Source organism: Trypanosoma brucei, chromosome 11, assembly GCF_000210295.1.
Source record: "Trypanosoma brucei gambiense DAL972 chromosome 11, complete sequence".
Lineage (NCBI taxonomy): Eukaryota > Euglenozoa > Kinetoplastea > Trypanosomatida > Trypanosomatidae > Trypanosoma > Trypanosoma brucei.
In genome coordinates, this window is record NC_026744.1 from 1,040,337 (window position 1) to 1,068,284 (window position 27,948).

Consider the following 27,948-nt stretch of genomic DNA (forward strand, 5'->3'; position numbering starts at 1 on the left):
ATCGATGGAAGATACCTATGAGTCCGGGCTGACGCAGTCATACATTTATTTTTCACTTGGTCTACTGATAATGGCGGGTACACTTGCGATGGCTCTCTGTCTACGATATAATTCCTACGCGCAGGAGCACGTTGCTGAGTACCGTATGCTCAAACTACAAGAACAAGGAGTAGATGCTGAGTCTCAAAATGATGAGAATGAACCCGTGGCTGAAGGTAAAGGTGAAGGTGAAGGTAAGAGTGAGGGTGCCATGACGACAGCAGAGCAACTGACGGCAACTGCTGTTATGCCCGTAGCGAGGATAATCCGTATGATGTTAGTGACAGTCTTCTGCGGCTTCTTCCTCACCTTATTTATCTTCCCCAGTCTTATTATTCCCATCGATCGTGACCACAATTGGTTTGCGACAATTGCCATTCTGCTATACAACTGTGGGGATGCTATTGGACGTTTCTCCACCTCGTTCAAGTGCGTTTGGCCGCCCCGCCGTGCTCTGCTGTACGCCACCTTCGCCCGCTTCATTTTTGTTCTGCCCTTCATGTTATGCATTTACCAATACATCCCTGGCCATGTCGGTCCGTATATCTTCTCGTTTCTCCTTGGCCTGACCAACTGTGTGGGTGCCATGTCGATGGTGTATGGCCCAATAACCCCTGGTCTTGAGACTGCGGGTCAGAAATTGATGGCTGGACAGTTGATGGGGATTTCGCTGCTTTCTGGAATTGCCGCTGCATCTGTGCTTGCGATGATTGTGGTTGTCTTCCTACCATGAGTACGCTTAATGGAGGAGCCGCCTCTCACTAACACCACTTTGTTAGTACGTGACGTGTTTTAAGTGATGGAGCATCGTTGATGTTTTATCAAAGATACTATCTTAACTTGTATATATATATATATATATATATGTATTAGTTTATATCTTTTTTACATTAACAAGATTATTTTATTTTAATTATTTATTTTTTTTTGATTTTCCTTTAACTGAAGGCATGTGCGGGTAAGGCAGCATAAACTATTTTGGACTGCCTCAGTACGCTAGCCCCTTTATAACATACGTTTTTGTTTATTTTTTTTGTCTTAGGACTGCTTCCCCGCTACTGGGTATGTTGAGGGAAAAAACGTCAGACACTTTCTCTCGGCACCTGGTGCGGTATGTCCGGCATTTACTTCCCTTCCTTTTTTTTTTTATGATGCACATTACGTTGCCTGCTGAAGATATTGTTTGGAGCAATGTGCCTGTGGTGTTTGGGTGTACTGAAATTTGTGGTGAGACGGTGCGACTCTTGTGTGGTTAAGTAAAGGAATGTGAACTGATTGTACGATATGCCACTGGTGTCGCTACCATTCACTGTCAACGAGCTTCAACCATTATTAGTGGTGTGATTTTAGTGGATATAAATAAGAAATAAATTTCTAGTGTGTGTTTTCTCCCGTTTCCTCCTTCTTTCATGTAGGCCAACTTTAGTGCGTATGTACGGAGGGATAATATTAGTGTTTAGTAATTTCTGCGTAAATACCTGCGGTTTCCTTGTTTGCAGCAACACGTTACCTTTCAACTATAGACCTCCGTTGCGTGCTACAATCGTTATTTGTGTATTATAATTATCTATTTTTTAAAAATTATATATATATATGTTTGTTTGTTGTATAACTTCGGGGAAGCGCTGTTTTGTAAGGCCGTGTTAGGAAATCTGTATTACTGGTAACAGTAGTAATAAATGGGAGATCGTCTAATTTGTGTGCGTCACGGGGTTTAATGATTATTGTGATGTGCGGTTGTATTGCTGTTATTTTCTGCATCTGATATGCTTTAGGTTTAAGTACTCAATACCTTCTCCATCCATATAGATATTGTTTCCTTCTCTTTCTCTTTCTCCTTTTCTTTCCTTTCTTATATCTTATTCCTACTGCCCCATTGCGGTAGTGATAGCGTCAAGTTTATGTATGTTGTTGTAGTTGTACTTGCCGCGCTGCTTCGAAGCTGTTGGCTCACCAATGGTTTTACTGGATATGGTGTTCCGAAGTTTTTGGAGGACCTATTGCATATGTCCATGTTGCTGTACCGTTGTGTTTGCCTTTCGATGAACTCCCGTGGATTTGCGTGCTCGTGTTTTTGCTTTTTGCTTCTGTTATGTGGTAATGGCGGATGTGTATACGATGGCGATATTCACATATATGTGATAAGGATGGTGCAGAACCGCAACCACTAAATACTTGCCTGTAAAATGAGCAGTATCATCCCCACTTAAGGAAACTGTAAGCTTAGTCACTTCCCTCCTTTCTCTTTCTTTTTGTACGAAGGTTAAAGCCACAAGACTCTCTTACTGAACTCAGGCAAGTGAACAACACCGCACTAAACCAGAATCGCATAAGTTACATCCACTATCCATCCACTCGGGTTTAACTGAATTGCATCGCTGGATACCTTTTGTGTGCAATGGCTCTTGGATTTTCCTCTGCGGGGGAAGTGTACATGTACGCAACATGCATCCTTCTTGGAGTGTCCCTTCTAATGCCCCTTAACGCTCTCGTTTCCGCACCGCGCTTTATGGTGGACTACTACAAGTACGTATCTGGTAAAGAGGATGCCGAACCGAACCTTCCCTTTTTCTGGAAAAATATTTTCACGTTCTACAATGTTGTATCGCTTGCGTCGCAGGTGATTGCTGGACCGACCGTTCTAACTCGTGCAGCCCGTCGACTTTCATTATCTGTGCGCTTTGCCCTTTCCATCACGTTGATGATGTCGGAGGTATTTGTAGTTCTCATGATGCCTGTGATCAAGGTACCTCAAACAGTTGCCATTGTTCTTCTCTGCCTTGTGACAATATTTGCAGGTATTGGGAAATCATACCATGAGGCGACGTGCTACGTTCTGGTGGCGTCGATGCCATCTAAGTTCATGTCTGCTGTTATGTTTGGAGTGTCACTATGCGGTGTAATAACGTCCACACTACAGTGCATCATCAAGGCATCGATGGAAGATACCTATGAGTCCGTGCTGACGCAGTCATACATTTATTTTTCACTTGGTATTTTGATAATGTCCGCAACACTTGCGATGGTTCTCTGTCTACGATATAATTCCTACGCGCAGGAGCACGTTGCTGAGTACCGTATGCTCAAACTACAAGAACAAGGAGTAGATGCTGAGTCTCAAAATGATGAGAATGAACCCGTGGCTGAAGGTAAAGGTGAAGGTGAAGGTAAGAGTGAGGGTGCCATGACGACAGCAGAGCAACTGACGGCAACTGCTGTTATGCCTGTCGTGAAGATTATCCGTATGATGTTAGTGACAGTCTTCTGCGGCTTCTTCCTCACCTTATTTATCTTCCCCAGTCTTATTATTCCCATCGATCGTGACCACAATTGGTTTGCGACAATTGCCATTCTGCTATACAACTGTGGGGATGCTATTGGACGTTTCTCCACCTCGTTCAAGTGCGTTTGGCCGCCCCGCCGTGCTCTGCTGTACGCCACCTTCGCCCGCTTCATTTTTGTTCTGCCCTTCATGTTATGCATTTACCAATACATCCCTGGCCATGTCGGTCCGTATATCTTCTCGTTTCTCCTTGGCCTGACCAACTGTGTGGGTGCCATGTCGATGGTGTATGGCCCAATAACCCCTGGTCTTGAGACTGCGGGTCAGAAATTGATGGCTGGACAGTTGATGGGGATTTCGCTGCTTTCTGGAATTGCCGCTGCATCTGTGCTCGCGATGATTGTGGTTATCTTCCTACCATGAGTACGCTTAATGGAGGAGCCGCTTCTCGCTCTAACTTTCTTTTTTATGTATTAATTTTTTGTAATTTCTTTTTTGTTTTTAATATATAAAAGTATCTAACGTAATATTTTAGGTATTTAATTATTTTGTGGCTTTTGGTGATTTTATTTTATTGAAGGCAAGTGCGGGTGAGGCAGCATAAACTATTTTGGGCTGCCTCAGTACGCTAGTCGGTTACTAAATTTGAAAATTTTGTCTTAGGACTGCTTCCCCGCTACTGGGTATGTTGAGGGAAAAAACGTCAGACACTTTCTCTCGGTACCTGGTGCGGTGTGTCCGGCATTTACTTCCCTTCCTTTTTTTTTATGATGCACATTACGTTGCCTGCTGAAGATATTGTTTGGAGCAATGTGCTTGTGGTGTTTGGGTGTACTGAAATTTGTGGTGAGATGGTGCGACTCTTGTGTGGTTAAGTAAAGGAATGTGAACTGATTGTACGATATGCCACTGGTGTCGCTACTATTCACCGTTAATGGCCTCGACCATTTTTTTTTTTTGACATTAATGGGGTAAATTTTTGTTTTTGTAAAAAGGCATGAAGAAAGTAATAATACTGGTATCAGTTGTAATAAACAGGGATTCACCTAACTCTCGTGTAGTTTGCGGTTATTCTGCTTGTTGTTGTACCTACTGTGCTTTAATGCAATGTGGTTGGTGGGTCCTTCATTTCTCTATCTTTCTCTGCTTCTTCTTTAATTTTTTTCTTATCTCTTATCCTTAATGTTTAACTGCGGCAGTTATTGCTCCAAGCTTGTGTATGTTGTAGCTGTACTTGGTGAGTTGTTCTTCTTTGTGTTTTACCTTTTTATTTGTTCCTTTATATTGTTTGATTTCCCATTTCCCATTTCTTTTCTTCTTTTCTTATTTTTTTGTTATTTTGTTTCATATTCATTAGTATTTTTGTGTAATGTTAAAGTGCTCCTTGTGCTATCTAGCAAGCAAGGTGACTGCGGGTAATGCGAAAAATCAAGCCGGCCACCCAAGGCGGAAGGCTAAACTATTTCATGTTGTTCCTGGTACTCCAGTTACTCCATTTGAGAAGCTAAAGGAACAGAGGCGGCGGTTTGGTCAGGATCGTCATTCGCGTTTACCTGAATATCGACCAGGGAATAATGTTCGTATGGATCCTAATACATACACGTTGTACGCCACAAAGAAGGGTGTGATGACGATACGTGAGAGCCGCATTAATCCCAAGTATAAATGGCTTGATGTGGAACCTGACATTCAAAAGGTTTATCGCAGTAGAGAATTGCGACGGGCACTTCAGGAAAGGGAAATGGCCTCTATGGCGGTTGGTGAAAACTCGAACTACCGGGTAGAGCTGGACTTGTTGCTGGAACCGGATTGGCGTGAGCGTGTCATGCATGTGCCGAAGGCTACGGAACGCTTCAAGGACCCCAATCTCTTTACCCGTGGTGTTGTTAACGAGCTGTCACCCTTGGATAGGTACAGTTACACATGAAATAGGTAGATGGCAGTAGGTTTTTACCTTGCGTTTGCTCGCTCTCTCACATGCCTCTATGGGTTTGATCTTTATGTGAGGAAAGCAGGGGACTTAGTCCGTATGGACGGTGTCTGTATGCGCTCTTAAAGTTGCGAGGCGGACCTGCGACAGTTGTGGGAGACACACTTCGTTTTCCCGTAGTGTTCCACTGTGAGGAGTCAGTAATTAACACAAATCGTGAAATAATAGCAATGACTATACTTATAGTTGATTGCCGACAAATATCGACCAGGAGCTAAACATTTTTTTTGCAAGACTGCACTGTATGCAGAGTTTGCTTCTCTTTCTGTCGTTCTCGTGCATTTGTGCGTATTATTACAGGTTAAACATTGGTGGACTATGGGTTGCCGCAGTTTTTGGTACTGTTTCATATTGAACGCACGTGGTTCGGTTGGGCTGCGCATATGTGTATCGTGTCAGCTAACGTTGCATTGCTAGTTAATGGGGCTCCTGCGATGGCAGTGGTTAACGCAGGTTATGAAGCAGGAATTGACGACTAACAAAACCATCTGGTCCGGAATGTAAGCCAAAGTTACTACTGAGTGCATGGGTCGGAAGGGTACGAGCCAAACTGCTTTGTGACTGCGTTGGTGGTTACTTTACCATCTATTCTCTGGAGTGCTGTCCATGGTGACGCCGGAAACGCTGCGTTACCAGCGGTTCACCATGGCGCCCTACCACAAATCCGTACCAAAGAAATATATGATACTAACCAACTTAACGGGCTCCCGTGCTGTGGCACTACACTGAACCATGTGAGTGGCCCACTGAGTTATGTTGGGGGAGTTACAAAATCTAGAGGTCATCGGTGCCGAAGTGTAACCGAAAGCCTTTGCAATCTTCCTCGTTTGGTGGCAGCGTATCGTAGCGCCACACATCACTGCACCGACCGGCACCAGTGTGAATAAGTAGGGCCTGTACGCGAAACCCCGTGTTGTAGCGGAGTGGGTTGTACGCGGTTGGGCGCGTTTGCAGTTGGCTGGACTCGCAGCGATATCTGTTCGCCTCCCATTCCTGTTATTTATCGTCCCTGTAGCCGCTGTTGTGTCATGTGTATGTGTGAAGTCTCATTTCTGCGCGGACGTTTGGTGATGCTTCCGCCAGAGAAAGGGGTGTTAAGGTGCCACATTCCTCAAATCATGGAATGTTAGCGCTGCTTGTTGTATAAAAGGCTGTTGCTCTTCATTCCCGTCCTGTAGCGAAATTTAGAACTGATGGCGGCAAACATCCCTCGAGCTGTGATACGTGCCCCATGTTGCACCGAAGGCTTTCAGTGAGGTATAACGGATCGGTTGAATGTGGATGAGCTCGACCTGCTTGTCTCTTCGGGTGAATGAATGGGGTGGTATGGTATTTTTTCGCAGTAGGAATACATTCCAAAATGATCCCCTTTTCACTCAGCCCCTTTCTTTTTGTTGTGTCATTTATTATTATTGTTATCGATGCCAGTTTTTCTTGTCGGGGTTGCTGATACGAATTTTAGCTGCCGCCACCTCTGTGTATGTGTACACCAGGTGGGCGTGGTGGCGTTGCGCTGTTGGTTACTTTTCATGTTGTTTCCCGTCTATTACGTTGGTTCAATCGGCGAAGCGTCGCTACTCTCAAGAAGAAAAAATTTTGTCAAACCAAACGAACCAAAGAAAAGGGCCGAAAAGGAGGAGGAGGGTTTGGCAGGGAAGTGGGGTCGCGGGTTGGAAACAGAGATGATGAGGAGGAGCGAAGCAAGTTCAAGAGGAAAAGAAACAGAACGAAGCGTGGAGGGGGAGGGAACCGTATTAAATAACTTAAGAGTGCGGCCGGGAACTCGGAAAGGACGGGGGAACTCATTTGTAACGAAGAAAGAAGCTCCGCTTTATTTTTTTACCCTTCGTTATTCCCAGTTAAGTAAGAGCGTACACACATCCAAGCAAGTAGGTTAGATATAGGAAGTTAAGAGCTGGTGAAGAAGAAACTGAGACGAAGTACAGAGAAGATACCGAAGGAAAGGGATATCATTTGCATCTGCTCTTTACTGCGAGGCTACAGTGAAACATGGCCGCGGCTCCAAGTGCGACAGCACCTAAGCATAACTACACACTCGGAACAAATGCTTCGCAACTCGAGCTGTACAAGTACCTCAAGACTGTTCCTCCCATCCCAGAGCTGCGACAGGCGGTAACAATTAAGAAGTACGAAGAGGCTTCTGTTGATGATACCTTGTACCCGTTGATTGATGAGCACCAGATCATCATGGTGGTCGGTGCTTTCTTCGGAGATGAGGGAAAGGGGAAGACAGTGGATGCCGTTGCTCGCCACCCCGCATGCACGTGCGTCGCCCGAGTTAACAGCGGAGAAAATGCTGGACACACAGTCTTTGATGACATTGGCCGCAAGTATGTGTTTAACCTTGCCCCATCCAGCCTTCTCACGCCCAACACGCGCAACTACGTGAGCTCGGAGTGTGTTATGGATCCCATTAGCTTCATGGAGAGGGAGATAGGACAATTTATCAAATCAAATATGCCCTACAAGGACAAGCTCTTTGTTGGCAATGTTTTTGTGGTTACACCCTACCACAAGTTGCTTGATTTGCTTGGATCCGCACCAAACTCCTCAACCTTGAAGGGCATGTCCCCCATCCATGCCTCAAAGGTGACGAAGCGTGGCATCCGCCTGGACCACATTTTCAATGATGAGGGGGTTCTCCGAGCCCGGCTTGCTAAGGACATGGACACATACTATGGATTGCTAAAAGTTAAGGGACTAACCGATAAGGATGTGGTCCGCCGCTGTGAAGAGGAGAATGCTGATGGTGTGGAGCGTGTGCCAGGTTATGTGGTAGACTTTGCGCGGGCGGAGAATAAGATCGACTATTTGGTGAAACTCTACACTGAGCGAGTGAAGAACAACAAGGACTTCCCACGGCGTTGTGACGTGACCCATGAATTACGCGCGGCACTTGCCAGGGGTGAGAAATTGCTGTTGGAGGGCCCGCAGTCCTACTGGCTGAGTAACGCCCGTGAGAAATTCTGGGAGAGCACCACCTCCGCGGACACGACGGCAGGTGGACTACTGGCCTCTGCTCAGTTCAACTTTCAGCGGTATAAAGTTTTGGTGATTAATGTGCACAAGGCACCGGGAAGCAGCCGTGTTGGAATTGGCGCAAACCCCAGTAGCTTTGTCCCGCAAGATTATTACTCCGCCCAGGACATAAAGACCCTTGAGGCGCTACCCAAGGGTGGGTGCGTTGACTTCGACAAGATTCAAAACTTCTTTTACACTAAGGCGTTTAACACCGAGTCGAAAACCTTTAACGGCATATATGAGCCGCTGGAGTACGAGGATGCCACTGGGAAGTATAACATTGGCGTCGCGATGTCCATCGCTTCTGCCCGCCATCATGGGGAATGCGGTGCAGTCACCAAAAAACCGCGCGTCTGCGGGTTCTTCGACTGCGTGTTGCACTTTGAGGTTAACGCGGTCCAGGGGCCGTACCTTTCCATCTCTGCAGTCGACCGTGGTGACGACTACGATAGGATTGGTATTACAATTGCATATGTTTACTACGATGTGGGAAATAAGATGGTGGACGCGAACGGCCGTGTGTACAAGAATGGAGATATCATCAAAGCCGGAGACCCGGTGCCTTGCGAGATGGCGTTGTACCACTGCTATCCAATTGTGAAAGTTATCAACGGATGGAAAGGCGCTCCCATTGCGGCTTCGAAGCGTCGTCCTAACGAGCCACTGCCGAAGGGCGTGTGTGAATTCATCGCAAATGTGGAATTCTTCACTGGCGCAAAAGTTATTTCCATTGGCAACGGCCCGAGGGGTTCAGACATTATATACCTCAAGCAATAAAGTGGAGGTGAATAATGTGATGCGGTGAATATGTTTGCATGTGTGTTTGCTGTAGCTTTATGGATTGTGTTGGGTGGGGGGGGGGTGGGAGCAATAAAGCAAAGAAGGAATGTAATTTATTTTAAGAGTGTAATGGTATTTTGTTAACGACGCAAAGCAAGGTGAGCAGCAACGGGGCTCAAGTGAAGGAAATGCATGAAAGGTCCATACGAGTTGCCAGCAATGACTGGACGTGCAAGAGGGGAGAAGGAGGGTAGTGGGATTGGTGTGAAGACAATGCAGTAAGGTGCATTGTACTATGAAGAAGGATAAGGAATAGGGAATCACTTTTTTCTTTCTTTTTTATCTTTTTTTTTTCTGACTAATTTAGCCCATTCCTTATTTTGCTTTTATTATTATTATTATTTTGCGCCACCGCCTCTCCTCCCTGCACTCGTTTCGAACGTCCGCAATAGCGGCAACACCACCAAAAAGCAAGAAAAATCTGAAAGAGGGGTTGAAGGGATGAAAAAAAATTAAAGAAAAAAAAAAGAGAAATGTGTGTTAACGGACCGTGAGGGCGGAGAATGGCCGATAACCTTCCATTGATATTAATCTTTTATTATATCATTATTATACTGAAAATAAAAGGAAGGAAAAAAAAAACAACAACAAAAAAAAAGAAGGTGATTTCCCAATGGTTTTTGTATATTTCAACCCTTTGTCTTTTCTTTCTTTTTTGTTTTGTTTCATTCTCGTTATATACGCACATGCAGAGAGAGAGAGAGGAAAGAAAGGAAGAAAGGAAAGCAAAAAAAAAAAAAAGATAATTTGGGGAGTTTGGGGATCCGAAGCGGGAAATTTATATTACGCCAAGCGGAAAAGAGAGGTTAAGATATTATGATAATATTTTTATAATATAATTTGAGGGGGAAAAAAAAAGAGAAGAGAGAGGGGAAGTAAACCATTTAACAAAAAAAAAGAAGAAACAATAAGTAAAGCATAAAACGAAACAAAAACAAAGCCAAAGAAAAAGAAACAAAAAGTGAAAATAAATGTGGAGATGGGAGAAGGAGTGGGATCGAAATGAGTGTTTTGGCACTGGTGGGGACTGCGGGGTCAGGAGAGAAAAGAGAAACTAAAATATTTTGTGATAATTTATATGGATTGTGTTTAATTGCTCTGCCCCATTCCATCATTGCGCGTGTTTTTTTTTGTTTTTTTTTCTTCAGAAAGAAAGGAACAAAATGAATAGCTATAGGGGCAAAAGGGAAGGAGTGAGGAGGGAGAGAGAAATAAAGGTAAAGGTAAAGACAGAAGAAACGCTGCGCGTACTCGTGTTGTTGTAATTTGAGAGGGGTAACTGATGTGCAGGTTTTTATTCCATCGGCTCGCTGTGCAGTTGATGAACGAATAAATCGGAAATAAAATACACACGCCCATTAAAAAAAAAAAAGAAAAAAAGAAAGAAAGAAAGGGATGAAAAAAAAAAATAATTAAAACATTTACTGATGCAGCAGTTTTCTTCCCTTTTTGTTTCGTTTTTCGTCTTGTGGAGATTGTCTATGTTTGGTTGCTTTTATGGATATAGTGAGGAAGAAAGGCAAAAAGTTTTTCTTGTACTTTTTCGTCTTGTCTTTTGTTTTTAAAGGGGGGGGGAAAAAATGGTCGAAGTAATATTAGGCTGGTGGGGGAGGGAAACTAATGGAAAACAAAAAGAAAAAAGGAAAAAAAACAAGGAGGGAAGATGAGGAAAAGGGGATGAAATGGGAGGGACGCGACAGAAGGCAAATTATGTGAGTAATAAAAGCAATATTATTATTTATAATCGTAGGAACGATACTGATAGAAATAGTAATAATTGTTTTGGGGACCACGTGATGGTGCTGTTGGGTTAATATGGAGAAGAATATAAGGGAGGACGAAGGAAAAAGAAAGGAAAGTGTGGTTGAATTTAAGGAAGTGAGAGAGGTGTTTTCTTTTTTTTTTTTTAAACCTCGTACCGATTCTTTTTTGTCCCTAATTTTTCTTTGCTTGTACATTTTGCCGGTAACGCTTTTTTTTTCTTTTTATTTTTCCTTTAACTGCTATTGTTACTATTGTTAATATTATTCGCTGAGTCTCCTTGGGGCGCCAGTATATATATATATATATATATATATATCTCCAAATTTGTGTGTGAATGTGTGCATAAGGCGCGGACTTTATGTAGTCGAACCCATTCATTTATTTAGTGCCGTGGTGCATTTGGGTGTGAGGAGGGTTTCAAGGGAAGGCATTTTTTTTTTTTTGCAAAATTTGGTTTTCTTTTCCTCTTTTTTTCTTTCTTTTGGATGTTGTTTTCTCACTCTCCTTCTCTCCACATATATATTTTTTCCATTTCTGTTTTCATTCTTCTTTTCCTTTTTTTCCCCCTTTATGACCCTGGCACACGCGCACACAAGCATCATACGCTTACAGGATGGTTCCTTCTTTTACAATTGGTAGACGAATGTGTACTTTTTTTTTTTAAAAAAAAATGTTGATTGACCGTTGATAATCATCATGTTTGCCTCATTTTTTCCCCTCCCCCATGTGTGTACTTCCCCCCTTTTTTTGTGGCAGTAAGAAATGAACCAGATAAAGAGAAACACAAACAGCACAAAAAGACGGATGTTTGTTTGTGTTTGTGTTTGTGTTTGTGTGGATCATGCCACCTGTTTGCCGTAAGGTGAAGCGCACACTTCCTTCCGTGTTTCCACGTCTTTTCACATCGAATGGACAGTGACATGTTAGTAGTTGCCAGCTTCCTTTTCATCTAATTGTAGGGAAATCCAATATATATTTATATGTTTATATAATTCGGTTGTGTGCGGGTACCCACTGGCTCTCAGTTTTGTTTCGTTTTTCTGTTTTTTTTTTTGTGTTCTATGTTTCTTCCGGTTGCATACTCCCAATCCACCCTTCTCCACATATCTGTGTGCCGGGACCTGCGACCGCAGCCATTCGGCGCACTAGGAGGTTCAAATGTTTGCTGAATATTCTCATATCTGTTAATTTACCAGCAGTGAACATTTTTTTTTTTTTTTTAAAGAGAGGAATAGTAATAATAAAATGAGAGAACAACAGGCGGCAAAAGTAACCTGGTGACCCGTCCGTCTCCACCCTCTCCCTTTTTTCCCTTTTCCCTCCGTGGCTGAAGGTTTTTGGTGACTGATGAGGGCGGAGGTGGCTGGTAGCCGTTCCGCCTGCATTAACTCGGGAAGTAAAAAATAAAAAGTAAAAAAGGAAAGGAAAGTCAATGGACGGTACTCCGCATTCCACTCGCTGAGCGGAGCTGAACTTCACTTTGCATCCTTCTTCTTTTCCTTTCTTATTCTTATTCTTTTTCTGCTTTCATACATTTTTCTCATTTTTGTAATTTATGCTTCGCTGCGGTTGCGTTTTACCGATTATGCCTTCCGCCGTTCTTTGTGGCAGAGTGCAAACGGTGCGAAGGCCATTGAAAACAAGGTTGGGGGTTCGTACCGTATAAATTAGAGTTTTCGTACTTGATAGATAAAATAAGGAAGCCAAAACTGTATTGTGGAAAGAAACTGGAGAGCGTGCTGAAACAATGGCAGATAACCACGAAGAACCCCATGAAGATGTGACTGTCAACAGCGATGTTATCCAGGAAGAGGTGGCAACGCTGCTCCGCATGAAGTTTGGGCAGGAGGTATGGAATCCACGCAAGGTGGACAGTTGGGTCGACGATGTTGTCGACAGTGTTCTAAAGAACCTCACGGACTTGAAGAAACCCTTTAAATTTGTCGTCAGTTGTGTGATTATGCAGCGCACCGGGGCTGCCATTTCCACCGGCTTCATTAGTTTATGGGACAACACCTTTGATGGTGTTGTGCATGTGCCCTACGAGAACGAAACACTTCACTGCTTCGTGACTGTCTTCTTCGTTAAACTGGATTAGTGGGTATCATATCCTCGGGCACTGCGTTTCGCCGCCCCCACCGGCATAAGCCACATGTAAAGATTTGAGAGGGAAGATAACAGCGATGAATACCAAAGGAAAGGAGAGTGGAGAGGAGGGGAGGGGAGGGGAGGGGAGGGGGAGCAACAAATGCCGCACCGTGCACATACGGGAAAAGTGATATATATATATATATATATTTATTTATTTATTTATTTTATACGTACGTGTTTGTGTGTGTGCTTGTTGGTTTGCGATTGGTTATTTGTGTACGTGGAGTGTGGTGAAATAGACAGGTTGCGTGCGTGCGTGTTTTCAAATAGACGAGTAGAGGAGTGTGTGTGGAAAGCGATTGGGAAGGACGAAAAGGGCATCAGGGGGTTTGGATTGCTTATGTTCTACTGGACTCGAGAGGTTTCTTTCACCCCCACTCAATTTATCTACTTTCCTACCTTTTTCGGAATTTGGGCGCTTCTGCGCCGTCCACTTGGAAAGATGCTGCAGCATACACATCCATGGGAATGTTCGCACTGCATTCCCCCCTTTTCCCACCTGTGGTCTGTTCCCCTGCATACTGTCTTATACCCGTTCTACCTTAGATTTCTTTCCCTTCGACCACACATTTGCGCAAGTGTAACCTTTACGTTCTCGCCCCACCCTTCTGTTTTTTTTTTACTCTTCACTCGACTCTCCCGTGTGCTGAAGGTGCGTGAATTTATCTTTGTTCGAGCTGCACGGTATTGAAGTGGCGTGCCCGCATGTATCTGTGTGTGAAGTTTTTTGGCGTTTCTGCCACTTTATTCCCATCCGTCATCGTACTCTTTGCCCCAGCCCTGTCACAATTTTTCTTTACCACTATAACTCTCTCGGTTTTCTTCCTTTATAATGTTTTCTTCCCTTCTTATGCATACCATTTATCAGGCATTATCCGCACCTGTGTTCTCACCCAGCCGCTGTAATCCCACTGCTGGTAGGCGTGTGTGTGTGTGGGGCAGCAAGGGGGAGGAGACACACCACCGTGGGCGGTTACAAAATAAGTGGGAATAACAATACCGAGTACATAAAAGCTGGCGACGCGTTGTTGTTGTTTTTTTTTTTTTTGCACCCACGCGCATTGGCACTCACGGCTTTTTTCTTTCAGCGTTGTCGCCTCCACTTTTGCAGTGCATATCTTTTCTATGCTCGTATGTTGTCGAAGCAGCTTATCTCTCCTTGCGCGCGCGACCATGCCGTTGTGCTGTTCTCGGCGTTTTTTGACCCATCAGAATAACATTGATGATATCAGCGGTCCCGTAGACACTAACAGCAACTCTGTTAGTGACGGGCGGCTGCATTGCAGCACGGGGGAAGGTGGAAAGGCTTCGACGTGTGAGCGCGTATCGTTGCGGACCATCGCCGAATCGCTGGGAGCAGCGGCAGCGGCTGAACTGCGAGCCGAGGTGGAACGTGACACGCGAGATGGCGTTGCGGCGATTCCACCGCTACCGCCACTTGGCTGGAGGGTTCGCCATCCTTCAGGGTCTAATTATTTCGTTATGACGCGCACTTTAAAGAACGGCGTCCAGTCTGCGGAGCTGAACAATAGGCGTTATCGTAGCGTTCACGATATTTTTTTGCAGTCTTTACAAAAAGGTGGGCACAAGTATGCGCAAAAGGGGAAAGGGAGCGAAGGTAGGCAGAAACATGCCAAAGAGGAGGAGGAACCACCCTCACAGGAAGACGGCAAGTCGTCACCGAAGGTTACTGTTGGGTACGACCGGGAGGGGCGCGGTCACCGCGCCACACTTCAACGAATGGACGAGTTGCACGACTCCCCCAAGCTGAGTCGTGCTGATGTGCACCTGACGGTATTTGCACCTTTCCGCGTGTACGACCCGTCATTACATGACCCCACGGTGGACATTTGCGAGTGGTCCTCTTTTGACTTAGTTGTGCAAAAAACAGTGCCTGACAACAGGGTTGCAAACAAGCTTCTTCAGCCACTCTCGTGTACCCCACAGGACGGTGCTCTCAGCATGTACGTATGTCTCGCCAGTGTTAACAGTGAGATGCGCATTCGATCCATACAGCTTCTTTCCATGAAGGAAGCGCAGGCTCTTGTTGAGCACGCATGTTTCGGGAATGGTGAGCCGCTCTTCTTGGAACTCCTTCGGCGAAGGGGACGGCGTCGGCCGCTGGTGGAGAGACGCTTTGATGATCCTCGACTGCGATATGAGGAAGTTGCGCAACCTCAACAAGTAGCTGATGAGGCCGCCGTGGCGTGTTCTTCTTCGTGTTACGGACCTTATTATCCTGCATTTGAGATGCTCATGGACTCCTGTGGTAGTGCGGGTGAGTACAGTCGTGCTCTTTGCTACGGAGGTCCCTACGTGAGTGAATTGTCAAGGGAGTTGTGTGACGCTTTATTGGACTACATCAAAGGCGACTTGGGTGTATCAGATCAACTGTGCGAGTATGTGTGTCAAATGCAATTCTTCCTAGAGCAGGAGGAGTACATGACGTGGCTGGGACAAGTACAGCATGTGGCAAATGCTGTATCGCGAACTGCATAGGGAAGAAATTATGCAGACGAATGTGTTGGCGGGTTTCTGGTAACGGATTGATTTGTTTCCTCATATGTCAGCCTAAACATGCGTGCTTGCTCATCTGTGTGTGTGTCTTTGTGCCTGTATCAAGGGGTGAACGCAGTGTGGTGTTTATCGTAGTGCGTGCCTTAAATGCTCTGTTTCTGTGCTTGCTTTCTTCTGTGTATTTGCGTGGTTCATCATTTGTTCCCATGCTTTTTAACTCTCCTTTAAATAAAAAAAAATGTGCGAAAAGTTTTGCCCTGAAATATATTTTTTTCTCTGAAGAAGAGGGGATCAGGTTGGAATTAGTGTTTTATCGAGGTACGGGGAGAAAACACTACGTGGTTGCGGAGACGTATCAGCGAGTGGATATTCGACGAGTTCAAGGGTAAAAGTTGAGTAATAGGAAGGAAAAGGGTGAAGCGCTTGTAACCTTGCGGAAAGGATACTGCGGGAACACATATACACACAAATATATATATATATATATATAGTCCGTCTGAACTAAAGTGTACGACCTTCCATTGTATTGGAGAGGGGTGAGGAAGGCTCACAAAGCAAACAAAATAATAATATATTTGAGAGATGACAAATGCTGTTAGCGAAAAGGAGTTAGAAGAGTTTCGCGAGATGTTTGATCTTGTGGACACCACCCGCAGCGGCCGCATTTCCTGCACTGAGCTTCGCAGGTTGATGGAGACACTTCGACTTCGACCCACGGAGGAGGAACTCGAGCATATGCTCCGTAGCGCCGACGGTAATGATCCAGACAATGGTATTGATTTTGATGGGTTCGTTGCTATGATGTCGAAGCGGGTACAGACGGATTATACCCCTGAACAGTTGCGTACGGCATTCAAATTGTTTGAAACAGATGACATGCCAACTGGTTTCGTCTCTACAGAAGTTTTGACGCATGCGCTTGTATCATATGGAACGGAGAAACTCACTCACGACGATGCCATTAGGCTTCTCTCCACTCTGGATCCAGACAGAACAGGTCGGATCAATTACCTTGAGTTTGTGTCACTGGTAGGGGGCGGCGGTGTTATGTAAAGGGAGATGAGATAGGATGAGATGGAGTAAGTGCGTTTGTATTGTACAAGGGCGAAGTAATGGTCTTTTTCCCCCCCCTTTGCTGCCACCGTCGTCGCTGGTGGGAGTGGCTGTATCCCATGTTGTGGTATCATCATCTCCTTTTAGATTCCGCCTCCCAGCGCTAGTGTGATATTTTTATTTCGCCTTGAAAATGGCTCCGCCCGTCTCGCAACACCTCAGCGCAACTTTAGAGTACAAAGGAGAGAAAGAGTCGCACTACTTCTGTTTTTCCCCTTCCTCGCTTTCATTCATATGTTTATGTGAGATTTTTACGGGCATCTGTGCACCTGCTTCGTAGTTCTTGCTTATACCTACTTTCACCGACATACACGTAGATGCTGTTCCCACTCGCTTTCCTTTTCCCCTCCAAGTGTGTTTTGGTGTTTATGTGTGCCAGTGCGGCTGCGTGTTGCAACTCTGTCCTCTCTTTTACTTGCTTTCCTTTCTTTCGACTGTCGTCCCTTTCCTGCGTGCTCTTCAAAGCAGGAGGGGGCCCGTGCTCACACAGCCGTGCAGGGAAGCCAGAGGTTTTTAGTACGTAATAAGGTGAAGGACGGATACAGGTAGACCAAAGGAGCAAGTTTGAATAGTCAACGCAATGAAAACTTTAGCCAAGAAAACACTGCAAGGAGGTGTTTCAGGGAAATGCGGCTCACAGATCATCATAGCGCATGGCCTGTTGGGCAACAGCACCAACTGGATGTCGGTGGGACGTCGGCTTGCTGCACATGATGGGGTACGCGGAAGGCTTGAGGAAATCCACATGCTTGACATGCGGAATCACGGAGAGAGTCCCCACTTCAATGCACACACAAATGCAACGATGGCATCGGACATCGAGCACTTTGTACTTCAGCAACAAAGGCAGTGGCAATCTCGAGCGGGGGCGGAAGGTGACGGGGGAATAGTGTTAATCGGGCACAGTATGGGCGGATTTGCCGTAATGGGTTCGATGCTTCGCCGTGCTAATGAGACCTCGCTGCTGTTGCAGTCGGGTGTGGAGGAACTCGAGCAGCGCTGCAAACGTGGTGACTACTACGGTTGGTGTGACGAACAAGGGAATGCAGCGGAGATGCGGGCTGTGAACCGTGCGATGGGTTTGCCGGAGACGCAACCGTTATACGACATATTGTATGACTGCAAGGGAGACAACGTTGCTCGTCCCCCGCGTGTGAAGGCGGTCGTCATTGTGGACATTACACCATCCACTGCCTTGGGGACACATCGGCAGCATGGTCAAAGCTCATCGGAGACGCTTGATGCCATGGTGGCTGCTGACTTGTCTCGGGTACATAGTTTTGGTGATGGGAATGCAGAACTTGAGCGAGTGGGTGTTTCGAATAAGGCAATGCGTGATTTCCTGCTGACAAACCTTCGCCTCGATCCAAGAACAAAGGAGGCAACGTGGCGGTGCAACCTGCCAGTCCTTCGCGCAGACTATAATTCTATTGCACTAGGGGTTTCTGGTTGGTTTCTCTCTGCAAGTGAGAAAGTCTCACGTGACCGAGGCGGTGAGTTGGTGGCTCCGTTGAGGTGTTCGCTGCCTACATTGTTCGTTTTTGGGCAAAATTCACCCTACAACACACCTGAGGACCGTCGCCTCATTCCTCGGTTTTTCTCAAATGCGATTGAAGTTGAGGTGGAGGGCGCTGGCCACTTTGTCCACTACGAAAAAATGCAAGAGTTTGTGAACGTCGTAGTGCCGTTTTTGACGGAGTATTTGTAAACGGGGATCGGCTCGTATCAAAGCTCTCATTCGAGGGTTGTGGACATGTTTGGCTTTGCTCCCGATTTGCAGAAAGAGAGGATGGGTTCATTTCTCTCGCAACTTGACGTGACCGATGCCAAGAATATGAATGCGTGAGGAAAAAAAGAAAGGATAAGTGAGGGGCACCGGAGGGAAAAGATCCCTTCTAAGGAGCTGAATATTAAGAAAAAAAAAGCGGAGAAACGGAGTAAATAAAGTAACATGCAAATGGAAGCAAGGAGAGGATGCTAGGAGATTACATGGGAAGCGGATCTGTTCCCTTTTCCACTCCTTTCCCGAACGCCTGCTCCTCCTAATTTCATCGTTTTGACACCTGTGTGTTCATCATTGAGGTGCCTTCCATACTTCACTATTCTTCCCTCGCCCCTTGGCGGTGCTGCAACTGAGCTGCCTATTCGCCTCCCAGCGCCGGCTGTAGTTAGCGAGCGCTATTAGCGTATTTTTAACCAGGGCGTATCGTAATCGACAACCAATGTAATTGGGTTGAACCGAGTGTTAAACGGAATGATTACATCGGCTGCTCATTTCGCTTGGTGTTACTCTAATTGTTTTTCATCCCTTCGCCACTGTAGCCGTAGTAAACTGAAGATTGACATGACTGACAGCGAGTCGGATGCAGGGTTCATCCAACTGCGGAACCGGCTGCTAGAACTACTGTATAGTAGCAACTCATCCTTTTCCGTGGATCAAATTGCGCGCATACTCGCTGTGGATGAGTCAAAAATTGTGAATGAACTAAAACACGTTGCTCACAATGACGTGGCGTACGATGAGGCAAAAGGAATTGTGCAAGTACGCGCGGATATGTGGAAACCACGGTCAATGAAGGCTGGAGATGTTGTTATTGACACGGCCGCAACAACGACCCCCGCGGCTGTTGCTGATTTGGCTCCTGGAAGTGTCGCTGTGGAAGCCTATGGTGGTGGCACCTCTGGTGGTGGAGTTGAGCGAAGGAACATAAATGCAGGGGGGCCGCTTACGCCTTCACCGGTGTTGGGTAGTCCATTGAATCCCATGTTTAAGGCCTACCCAAAGTACGGCAGCCACAATTATTACCCCAATCGTGGCATGCGTGTTCTGGCGCCCAAAGGGGCGTTACGTAAAACGAAGTACCGCCGTACCGGTGATGCTGAAACGCTCGGTAAAGGTGGCGGCATGAGAGATGAGGGAACGTCACCAACGGGGCGTGTTGGTTATGTTTGTGTTGCGGATGAGTTCCGTCTCAGTGAGATGGAGTCATACTACTGTGCACAGGGTTATTATGCAAAGTTTGCTTTCGATGTTCTTCATATTCGCTTCTCTGACAGGGAGATGAAGGCAAAGGACCCACGCGGTGATGGCTTGGGGGCTGGAGGCAGCGGTTGCCAGGATGGCTCTGGTAACAATTTGGATAATTCAAGCACCAACCCTGCTGGAGGTGAAAAGGTTACCGATCGGACCACTTCATCTGCATTTACGAAACTCTCCCGAAGTGCCGGCTTTGATCTGTTTGTGTTTGGGTACGGGGCGGTGGTGTGGTGGGGATTCGACCAGCGTTTTTTCAAAATTGTGGAGAACGACTTTATGTTGTCCAGCAGCCCTATTTCCAACCTTATGGTGAACCGCTATGCCACGCATTTGGTGAATGCAAACTACCCTGTGTGGTGTACATACAATCTTGCCCGCAAAGAATCGCTGGAACCTGATGAACACTTTCGGGAGCAACTCCGCTTCGATCACTTTCTCATTCCATGTGGTCGTGGGGATTTTTCTACAGGTAATGTGTGCATGTTATGCGTTTCGCACGCCCTTGCGCAGTCAGCAAAAATTGACTACCTTGAGCTGAAGGTGCAAGAACTGGCAGAGAGATGCTCCCCGCTGCCGCGGGAACTGCGTGAAAATGGTCGAGTGACCATTGCGGAACGGCGGCTTCTGCAACTCCGTGGGGAGGTGCTGTCGTATCGGTTGATGCTTAAGAGCGGATCTAATCTCATGGATGAACCCGACTTCTTTTGGGAAAACGCTTACTTAAAGCCAGTGTTTCAAGCTACCAAGGAGTATTTTGAAATTGCGGAGCGTGTTGAGGCACTGGATAATAAACTGGACGCAGCAAACGAAATATTGTCGATGATTGCGGAGGAGTTCTCACAACGTCATGGTGCGCGGCTGGAGTGGATTGTCATTTGGCTCGTCTTCGTGGAGGTTATTCTTGGTGTGCTGGAGTTGATTATTAACATCAAGCCTTGGGTGGAACGCGGGAAGTGAGGGAAAAAGAAAGTATTAAGAGAGGAAAGTGTAGGTACAAGAGGGTGCAAAGAGAGCAAAAAAAGAAATAATAATAATAAATGGAGTACCAGGTTTCTGTGTTTGTGGAATGGGTGCCACAACAAAGTGCCTGTGGAGAATGTGGTGTTGGTTGTGCGTTTCCAATGTTTCTAACATTAACGGAGGCGCTGAAACGCAATATGGGAGAGGTGGTACAATTTGGTGCCTTGCATAATAATTTCCCATTGTTTCTTTGCTGTTGGTTGCCGATTTATGCGTTGCTGTTAAGAAATGGATGAAAATAAAGGGAACTTCGTTTCAAGCCCTATTGGTTCATTTTTTTAGTTCGGGCTACATCCACTTCATATTTGTTTAATATTTAGTACTCAGTTGTTTCTTTTTCTCTAAATAAAAGAATATATATATTCTTTGTTATACCCTTCTCCTACTATTGTATTTTGGCCCCTTTAGTTTCGCATTCTTCTGGACGTGTGCTTAGACAAAAGAGTATCCATGTTATATATATATATATATATACATATATGCGTTCGTGTGTGTGCTTCTGTCCATGCGAGGGGTAATTTGATCGTTTGCTCTTCTCTTTATCCTTCAACCAATTTGACCTATTCTTTTTTTTTTCTTCACGTGATCACGTTAAGCTTTCGAGGTATCGACATCCCGCCTCTTTGCCTGCAAAAGTAAAAAGAAATTGCACCTGTGGCAGGCCAGCACGAAGAACTGAAGCACTGTCGTGTGTGTAATATCAGTTGGGGTTTCAGTGGTGTAGGCAGAGTGAGGCATAATACAAATATTGTGAGGGAATTTGCCATATTATTCGACATCAGACAGAGGGGAAAGTCAAACAAAGGGAAAAGTACGAGTACATAGATGATCATTCCTGTTCGGTGTTTCACATGCGGCAACGTTATTGCAGACAAATATCTGTTGTATCTTGACCTTGTTGCTGAGGGCTCGTCAGAGGAAGCTGCATTGGATGCTTTCAACCTTTGGCGGTTCTGCTGCCGCCGCATGTTTCTCACACATGTGGACTTCTCCGATCTCTTGCTGAAATATAACCCGGCTGACTCCAGTGTTGCGGTGTAAGCGAAAGAAGCCGTTATGAACGCAAGGTTGAGAGGGGGGGGGGTTGAGATATATGCGCGTGCCACCTGCCTTTTGTTTGTTTTGATTTGAATAAGCTCTTCGGTTTGAGAGGGGTGATGGGGAAATTACATGTGCATGCAAAGAAAGTGAAGGGTATATATGTGTGTGCGTGTGTTATGCATCACGTTCCATGAAATACTCGCAGTTTGTGGGACATGTTCAACTCTCCAGTTTTATTGACTCCATTCCTTACTGTCCCTGACTAACGTGTGTGTCCTGCTCGTTATTATGCTGCGCTTTATCTCCTCCTGTTTTTTAAAAAAGACACATGCACGAAAAAAAAAAAAGGAAAATGGTGTAGGGCGCGGAGTAAAAGTTTATGTCTTGTCCACTCGAGTTTGTATTTTTTGTGTTTTATCGCCGCATTTTGAATTCTTTGGTCCCCATAATGGTGCACTCACTTCCTCCCGGCATTACGCTTTCTCTTTTCCTTGCCCTTTTCTCATTTCTCAGTTTGTTTAGTTAATTACTCACTCCCTCTAGGTTTATTTACACAGATTAGTTGCGGTTACCTCCCACTGCCTGCTGCGTCCGTTGTCAGCACCACCGCTGCAGTGTTCTATCAAAAAAGAGAAAAGGAAAAAAGAAAAGAAAGGAAAAGAACGAAGTTGTGACAGGTTAGCAAACATACAAATATGGTAGGGCAAACCCAATCGACAAAAGTGTTGTCGTCCTCAACGTCTCAAGTTGGTCGAGCACGTGTTGACCCTAAGCGAAGGTACGGCTTCGCAAATGCCGTGGCAAAGGGTTCGTTGGCACGACGCGTGGGTGTAATGAGCGAAAGTGAGCTTTGCAACATCCGCCACATCCTTACTGCTGATGAAGACAGCTACAACGCATATCGCCGCCATGTGGATGAACAGCGGGCGGAAGCATCGAAGGCACGTGTTGCTGACTGGCCTGATACTCTCCAAGCTAAGCAGGAAGCATTTTTACGCCTCCGTGAACAGGAAAAGAAAGAGGAGGAACGCCGCAAAGCAATGCTGATTGAGTTGAGTGGCCAACACCAGGAAGAGGAAAGGAAACAAAAGCAGGCGCATATGGCGATGAAACTGCTTCAGGAAGACCCACGTAGCCATCATGTGCGTAGTCTTATTCTGCTGGACGAAGCGATAAAGGACCGCGATGCGCAGCTTGCCGTGAAGGCGCAGGTTAAGAAAGCGGAGGAAGAACAACAGAAGAGGGAGCAGGAGATACTTATGAGCGGGGCGCACGATCACATATTGAAGGAGCAGCAGGAGAAGTATGACCGCATCGCCCGTGAAGTAGATCTCAAGAATAACCACCTTCAACAGATGATGTTCCAGATTGCTGAGAGAAAGAAGCTGAAGGCCTTGAGCAAGGATGACGCGATTGAGGCCAAGCGTGCAGCAGAGGAGGAGGAGCAGGAAAATTTGGAAGAGTTCATGGACATGCGGAAGAAGATGGCAGAGGTGGACAAATACAATCGAAGTATAGCGAAACCACCGCTTTCTAAGCATGGTCGCCTTCTGGAACGCATCAAACGCGACGAACTTGAGGAGAAGGAGCACTCAAGACAGGAACAGGCCCTTGAAGAGGCCAAGAAGGATATTAAAGCACGGATTGAAAGGAAGCGGGAATACTTTGAGAGGGCCAAGGAAATCAGCCACAAAGCGTTTGAAGCGGAGCACCGTGCGACGCAGCAAATTGCACAAACCCAGGACGTGTTTGAGAAGCGGTGGACTGATATGGTTGGTCGTATGGCTGCTGACGATGACGCGCGCAAGCAGCAAATGGTAGAGGAGCGGCGGCGCAAGGCAGAAGAATTGCGTCGCAGGACGATGGGTGAGGTGGAGCCAGAGGTGCTTCCAGAAAACATCCGTAAGGCACAAACACACCGTGCTGGCTTCATGGACGATGAGGAGGCACGGGCTTATCAATTAGAGATGCGAAAGCACCCGGAGAGGGTGCGGATGGAACAGCGGTTAGAAGCGGAGCGGCTGCGCAGAGAGGCGGAATTGCTGCAACACATCCACAAGCTGCAAGCGGAGGAGAGAAAGGAGAATGAGCGACGTGAGGAAGCAATGGAATTGGAAGCGCAGCGGTTACTGGAGGAGGCAGTAAAGGAGGATGAAGAGCGCTATAGGGCATATGTGGAGTCGCAGTTACCAGCCAACATGAATCCTTACCTGCGTCAGAAAGCAATGGAGTTGCACGTGTAAGAAATTATGTAACACTTGCTTCCCATCCTTTCTTTTGACACAACACGGAGGAGCCGCGAGACAATACGCAAGCCAAGTGAAGTGAAGTGAAGTGCATTAGAGCGGGTGTGCGTGCACTTACACGTTCGTGTGAACCTGCGACGGAAGTTATGGTATGTATGTGTGTATGTGTATTTTCCATTTTTTTGTTTTTTGTTATGGTGGTGACATATATAGAGTAGTGCAAAAAACAACAATAAAAAGAAAGGTGGATGAGGGAGGTTGTGCGAGGTAAATATGAGAAGAACAGGTGTAGAATTGGATTGACTGTTGTGTTTTCGTGTTTACCGGTGATTCCGATCGATACCTCGTGCTTCTCCTCTAGGCGATTATGGGAAGAAAGACAATGGATCGAAAAGAACAACGGAGACAGAAAAAAACAACAACAACAACTCGAGAACGGCACAAAGAAAAAGTAGAAAAAGAGGACGGTTTCGACCAAGGGCGCCTCATGCGCCCAATATTGAATGTTGAGCTAGATGTATCTGTACTGGTCCAATCGTGGGCCCCCTTTTACCGAAGCCGCTGCTGTTTTTGTGGTTTCGTTTCCTTTTAGAGTTGGGTAGTTTATCTTGCTGCTCTCCGTCATTTTAAAAGGAAAACGAACAAGCCAAAGAAAAAAAGGGGAAGGATTTCTTACAGGCAGCATCGCCTGAAGGGGGAAACGAGTTGCGCCACGAAGGCCCATGGCCCCATCCGTACGTTTGTTTTCTGTCGGACCACCATGGCTTTCTTTTTTTTTTTTTAATTTTTGTTCTCTCTCGCTCCCGTGCCCCTATTGTTATTTCAAATGATGTGTTTCACTCCCAAATGGATCGATGGCAGCCCTTGTTCAAATTATTTGCATAATAATAATACCAAAAACCTCCCTTATTTTTCTCTTCTCTTGCATTCCTTTGATTTGAATGTTGCATATTCTTTTCACCCCCTCCAAAAAAATAATAATAATAATAACAATAACTGAAATAAAGAAGGCAACCCGTATTTAAACTACTACAGGAACAGCATTTATTGCACTCGCTCTCATTTGAGTGGTTTGCCGTGTGGCTGGTCAGTTGTTGTAGCTTTGTGGAATCACACTTTGCTGTGGAAGGTGGGAGTGTGACAGTGACTGAAAGAAAAATAAAATAAAAATTTCAAAAATAAAAGAAGGCGGTGCCACATTTCGACAACAAATTGGGGAAAAGAAAGGACATTTCTGATTTTAATTTCAGCAAGTGATCGAAAGTAATTGCGGTAAAGGGGGAAGTCGGCCAATATACACGCATATATATATATATATATATATATATTCGTTTGCTTTCTTCGCGGAAATTAGAGGTACTATCATACGGCAGTGGGAGGGACCTAGTGAAACATCTCTCGCGCACTTCATGATCCGTTGGGTCCATGAGGGGTTGGTAACGTCCCCCGCAACTACTGCAGCAAGTGCAGGGATGGGCTGCGAATATCCTTTTCACCAGGATAATAACCAAACGAACATATATCCCTCACCACCACCAGGCGTCACTGGGGAGCCGCAAAATATCAGCACGGCGACAAGAGTAAATGATGTAGGGGGAGGGGCTGTGGAAGCTCCACACAATATTCCTGCTGGAGCACCATCATCCAACCGTCATCCGTTGGCAGAGAGCGGTTCAGGGTTTCCTTTCCGCTTTTCACAAAGGGGGGTTACCGCCCCATTCCACGCATTTTGTGGATCCGTACAGTCACAACTATTCGATGTACAACAGTTGTGGCCCACCGCCATCCTCAGTAGGTTACCAACGGTTATGTGGTGGGGCCCCACCTCCTCTACAATTCCGCTCAGGGTCTTCACAGATGTGGCATACTACGGTGATGGTTCCCACCCAACACTGGGGAGCGGTTGGTTATTTCCCTGCAATAGTTACCCGTCCCTCGCAACTGAATTTTTCCGGTTCATATGATCCAGTGGCGTGGTCGGGCCCACCGAGCTATCCTGGGCAATTTGCAGCGGGTAATCGCCGTCAGTTGGGTCAACAAGAACAGTATCGGCAACCGTACTCTAACTACCATAACCAACCACAACCTCACCGCCAAATGCATGCACAACCACCATATATGGCTCACCGTATGACGGTAAATGCAGTTACGTATGGCTTTGGGGATCCTACACTGGGGGTTTACCGCACCTCTGCTGATGGGTGGAAATACCGCGGGGCATATGGTGGTGGACGGCGCCCTTCACCTCCATTCCAAGCGATGGTCACTCGACCACTGGTTTCTAGCAACGGACGCCGCAGGCGGGGGACTCACGCCAGAGCAAACATGGCTGGTGGCTGGGGAGATTTGGATACCGACGACTTATATGCGTTTGAGGCCGGTGAAAACCTTGATGTGGATAATATGTCTTATGAGGAGTTGTTGGAGCTCACAGAGCGTCTCGGAATGGTGGAGCGTGGTGTGCAACCCGCGAGACTGAACGAACTGCGTGTTGTGATTACACCTACTCACGTGAAGCAACAATTAGAATCCGATAGGATGGTAGCTGGCCGTAATGGGCTCGTTAAGGGGGGTGCAAATATTGACCAGGAGGAAAAGGAAGCAAATGAGAAAATGTGCGAGGAAGATCCAATCAAATGTTGTATTTGTCTAGATGGCGTCCTAGTTGGACAAACGGTCACGCGAATGCCTTGCTGCCGAAACTTTCTTCACGCTTCGTGTGCCGCTCCATGGTTCGAGTCACACTTCCGTTGCCCAATCTGCAAGTCTGATATCCGTGGCGGCGATCATTAGCTATTTTTGTTCGACCGTCATGCTACCCAGTTGCAACACCTTCTCGCTCTTGTCACTTTGCAGTGCAATGGCTTGCGAGGGAAACAAAGGGAAAATGTAATGTATTAACAAGAGGGGAAAGGGAGTTGGGAACATGTTACTAAGGTTGTAACCCATTTTCACGGGTTCACTTTACTTTGCTTTGATTTTCTTCTCTCTCTCTCTCTCCTTTTTTTTTTGTTCCACCGGTTGCTTTAATGAGTTTCCAAACTGCTGTTTTCTTACTCTACTAACCGCTTTCTTTCCCTCTCCTCCTCTCAAGGGAGTTTCGGTTGATATGAGAAATTTCATTGCCCACCAATGACCGTCTTTATTATTATTATTATTATCATTATTATTATTATTTATACTCTTGTCGTTGCCGTTGGTGTTTTGCTTCCCTGTCTTCCCCTACCGTCACGCTAACTACTCTTCTGCATTATGGTCGTATGTAAAAGTGTCCGTAAAAAAAAAAAATAATGAAAGAAGGAGTACCGTGAAAATACAGCGCGATTTGTTTGTAAAAAAAGAAACAAAAAGATAAAGAAAGAAAGGATGTGTGCGTGTCTGTATTTGTGCAGAACGGACTAGTGGGAAAAGGGATCATGGGATGCAAAATGTTAGGGGAAGGGGGAGTGAGATGATATAAGTGAGGAAAAGAGAATCATGGTGGCGGTGAACACTGAAAGACGGTGATTTCTTTTCTTTTTTTTTTTTGGAACGTGCACGTTTTTTTTTCTTTTTTCTTTTTTGCTGATCGACGTTATATGATACGTATTCATGTAAATATATTTATTCATTTACATATTTATTTATATTTACATTAACCGAGGAAGTTGCTGTTGTTCATAAATGCCTCTCACGGGGAAAAGAACCGATGGCGGTGATGGGGAATGGAGGTTAACAAAAGGGGGATTGATGTCCGGGGAAAGGAAAAGAAAAAGATAAAAAAATTAGAAAAAAAAGAGAGGAAATTAAATAAGAAAAGGGAGTTAAGAAGGAAAGGGGGAACCCCAACGGTTGAACACGAAAAGAGACAATCCCATATATATAT

General features: G+C 45.7%; 13 protein-coding genes across 13 annotated transcripts; 11 read left to right on the forward strand and 2 right to left on the reverse strand.

Moving 5' to 3' along the window:
- Position 1: 1 nt before the first annotated feature.
- Positions 2-772, forward strand: TbgDal_XI4140 (nucleobase transporter, putative, (fragment); the record flags this gene model as incomplete). The annotated part of the gene is made up of 1 exon (XM_011781258.1): positions 2-772. A coding segment is annotated over one exon (771 nt), but the record flags the coding sequence as incomplete, so codon positions are not given.
- Positions 773-2,437: 1,665 nt separating this feature from the next.
- On the forward strand, positions 2,438-3,745 carry TbgDal_XI4150 (nucleobase/nucleoside transporter, putative; the record flags this gene model as incomplete). Its single annotated transcript, XM_011781259.1, has 1 exon — positions 2,438-3,745. The coding sequence occupies one exon, from the start codon at positions 2,438-2,440 to the stop codon at positions 3,743-3,745; it is 1,308 nt and encodes a 435-aa protein (XP_011779561.1).
- Positions 3,746-7,322: 3,577 nt separating this feature from the next.
- Positions 7,323-9,131, forward strand: TbgDal_XI4160 (adenylosuccinate synthetase, putative; the record flags this gene model as incomplete). Its single annotated transcript, XM_011781260.1, has 1 exon — positions 7,323-9,131. The coding sequence occupies one exon, from the start codon at positions 7,323-7,325 to the stop codon at positions 9,129-9,131; it is 1,809 nt and encodes a 602-aa protein (XP_011779562.1).
- A 1,658-nt stretch (positions 9,132-10,789) lies between these two features.
- Positions 10,790-11,152, reverse strand: TbgDal_XI4170 (hypothetical protein, unlikely; the record flags this gene model as incomplete). The annotated part of the gene is made up of 1 exon (XM_011781261.1): positions 10,790-11,152. The coding sequence occupies one exon, from the start codon at positions 11,150-11,152 to the stop codon at positions 10,790-10,792; it is 363 nt and encodes a 120-aa protein (XP_011779563.1).
- Positions 11,153-12,705: 1,553 nt separating this feature from the next.
- Positions 12,706-13,056, forward strand: TbgDal_XI4180 (dynein light chain, putative; the record flags this gene model as incomplete). The annotated part of the gene is made up of 1 exon (XM_011781262.1): positions 12,706-13,056. One exon carries the CDS (start codon positions 12,706-12,708, stop codon positions 13,054-13,056), a length of 351 nt encoding a protein of 116 aa, XP_011779564.1.
- A 150-nt stretch (positions 13,057-13,206) lies between these two features.
- On the forward strand, positions 13,207-13,800 carry TbgDal_XI4190 (hypothetical protein; the record flags this gene model as incomplete). The annotated part of the gene is made up of 1 exon (XM_011781263.1): positions 13,207-13,800. The coding sequence occupies one exon, from the start codon at positions 13,207-13,209 to the stop codon at positions 13,798-13,800; it is 594 nt and encodes a 197-aa protein (XP_011779565.1).
- Positions 13,801-14,234: 434 nt separating this feature from the next.
- TbgDal_XI4200 (hypothetical protein, conserved) lies at positions 14,235-15,608 on the forward strand (the record flags this gene model as incomplete). Its single annotated transcript, XM_011781264.1, has 1 exon — positions 14,235-15,608. One exon carries the CDS (start codon positions 14,235-14,237, stop codon positions 15,606-15,608), a length of 1,374 nt encoding a protein of 457 aa, XP_011779566.1.
- A 600-nt stretch (positions 15,609-16,208) lies between these two features.
- TbgDal_XI4210 (calmodulin, putative) lies at positions 16,209-16,679 on the forward strand (the record flags this gene model as incomplete). The annotated part of the gene is made up of 1 exon (XM_011781265.1): positions 16,209-16,679. One exon carries the CDS (start codon positions 16,209-16,211, stop codon positions 16,677-16,679), a length of 471 nt encoding a protein of 156 aa, XP_011779567.1.
- A 640-nt stretch (positions 16,680-17,319) lies between these two features.
- TbgDal_XI4220 (hypothetical protein, conserved) lies at positions 17,320-18,447 on the forward strand (the record flags this gene model as incomplete). The annotated part of the gene is made up of 1 exon (XM_011781266.1): positions 17,320-18,447. One exon carries the CDS (start codon positions 17,320-17,322, stop codon positions 18,445-18,447), a length of 1,128 nt encoding a protein of 375 aa, XP_011779568.1.
- Positions 18,448-18,993: 546 nt separating this feature from the next.
- On the forward strand, positions 18,994-20,733 carry TbgDal_XI4230 (hypothetical protein, conserved; the record flags this gene model as incomplete). The annotated part of the gene is made up of 1 exon (XM_011781267.1): positions 18,994-20,733. One exon carries the CDS (start codon positions 18,994-18,996, stop codon positions 20,731-20,733), a length of 1,740 nt encoding a protein of 579 aa, XP_011779569.1.
- Positions 20,734-21,374: 641 nt separating this feature from the next.
- On the reverse strand, positions 21,375-21,764 carry TbgDal_XI4240 (hypothetical protein, unlikely; the record flags this gene model as incomplete). Its single annotated transcript, XM_011781268.1, has 1 exon — positions 21,375-21,764. The coding sequence occupies one exon, from the start codon at positions 21,762-21,764 to the stop codon at positions 21,375-21,377; it is 390 nt and encodes a 129-aa protein (XP_011779570.1).
- Positions 21,765-22,532: 768 nt separating this feature from the next.
- TbgDal_XI4250 (hypothetical protein, conserved) lies at positions 22,533-24,080 on the forward strand (the record flags this gene model as incomplete). The annotated part of the gene is made up of 1 exon (XM_011781269.1): positions 22,533-24,080. The coding sequence occupies one exon, from the start codon at positions 22,533-22,535 to the stop codon at positions 24,078-24,080; it is 1,548 nt and encodes a 515-aa protein (XP_011779571.1).
- A 1,761-nt stretch (positions 24,081-25,841) lies between these two features.
- On the forward strand, positions 25,842-26,876 carry TbgDal_XI4260 (hypothetical protein, conserved; the record flags this gene model as incomplete). Its single annotated transcript, XM_011781270.1, has 1 exon — positions 25,842-26,876. One exon carries the CDS (start codon positions 25,842-25,844, stop codon positions 26,874-26,876), a length of 1,035 nt encoding a protein of 344 aa, XP_011779572.1.
- Positions 26,877-27,948: the final 1,072 nt, after the last annotated feature.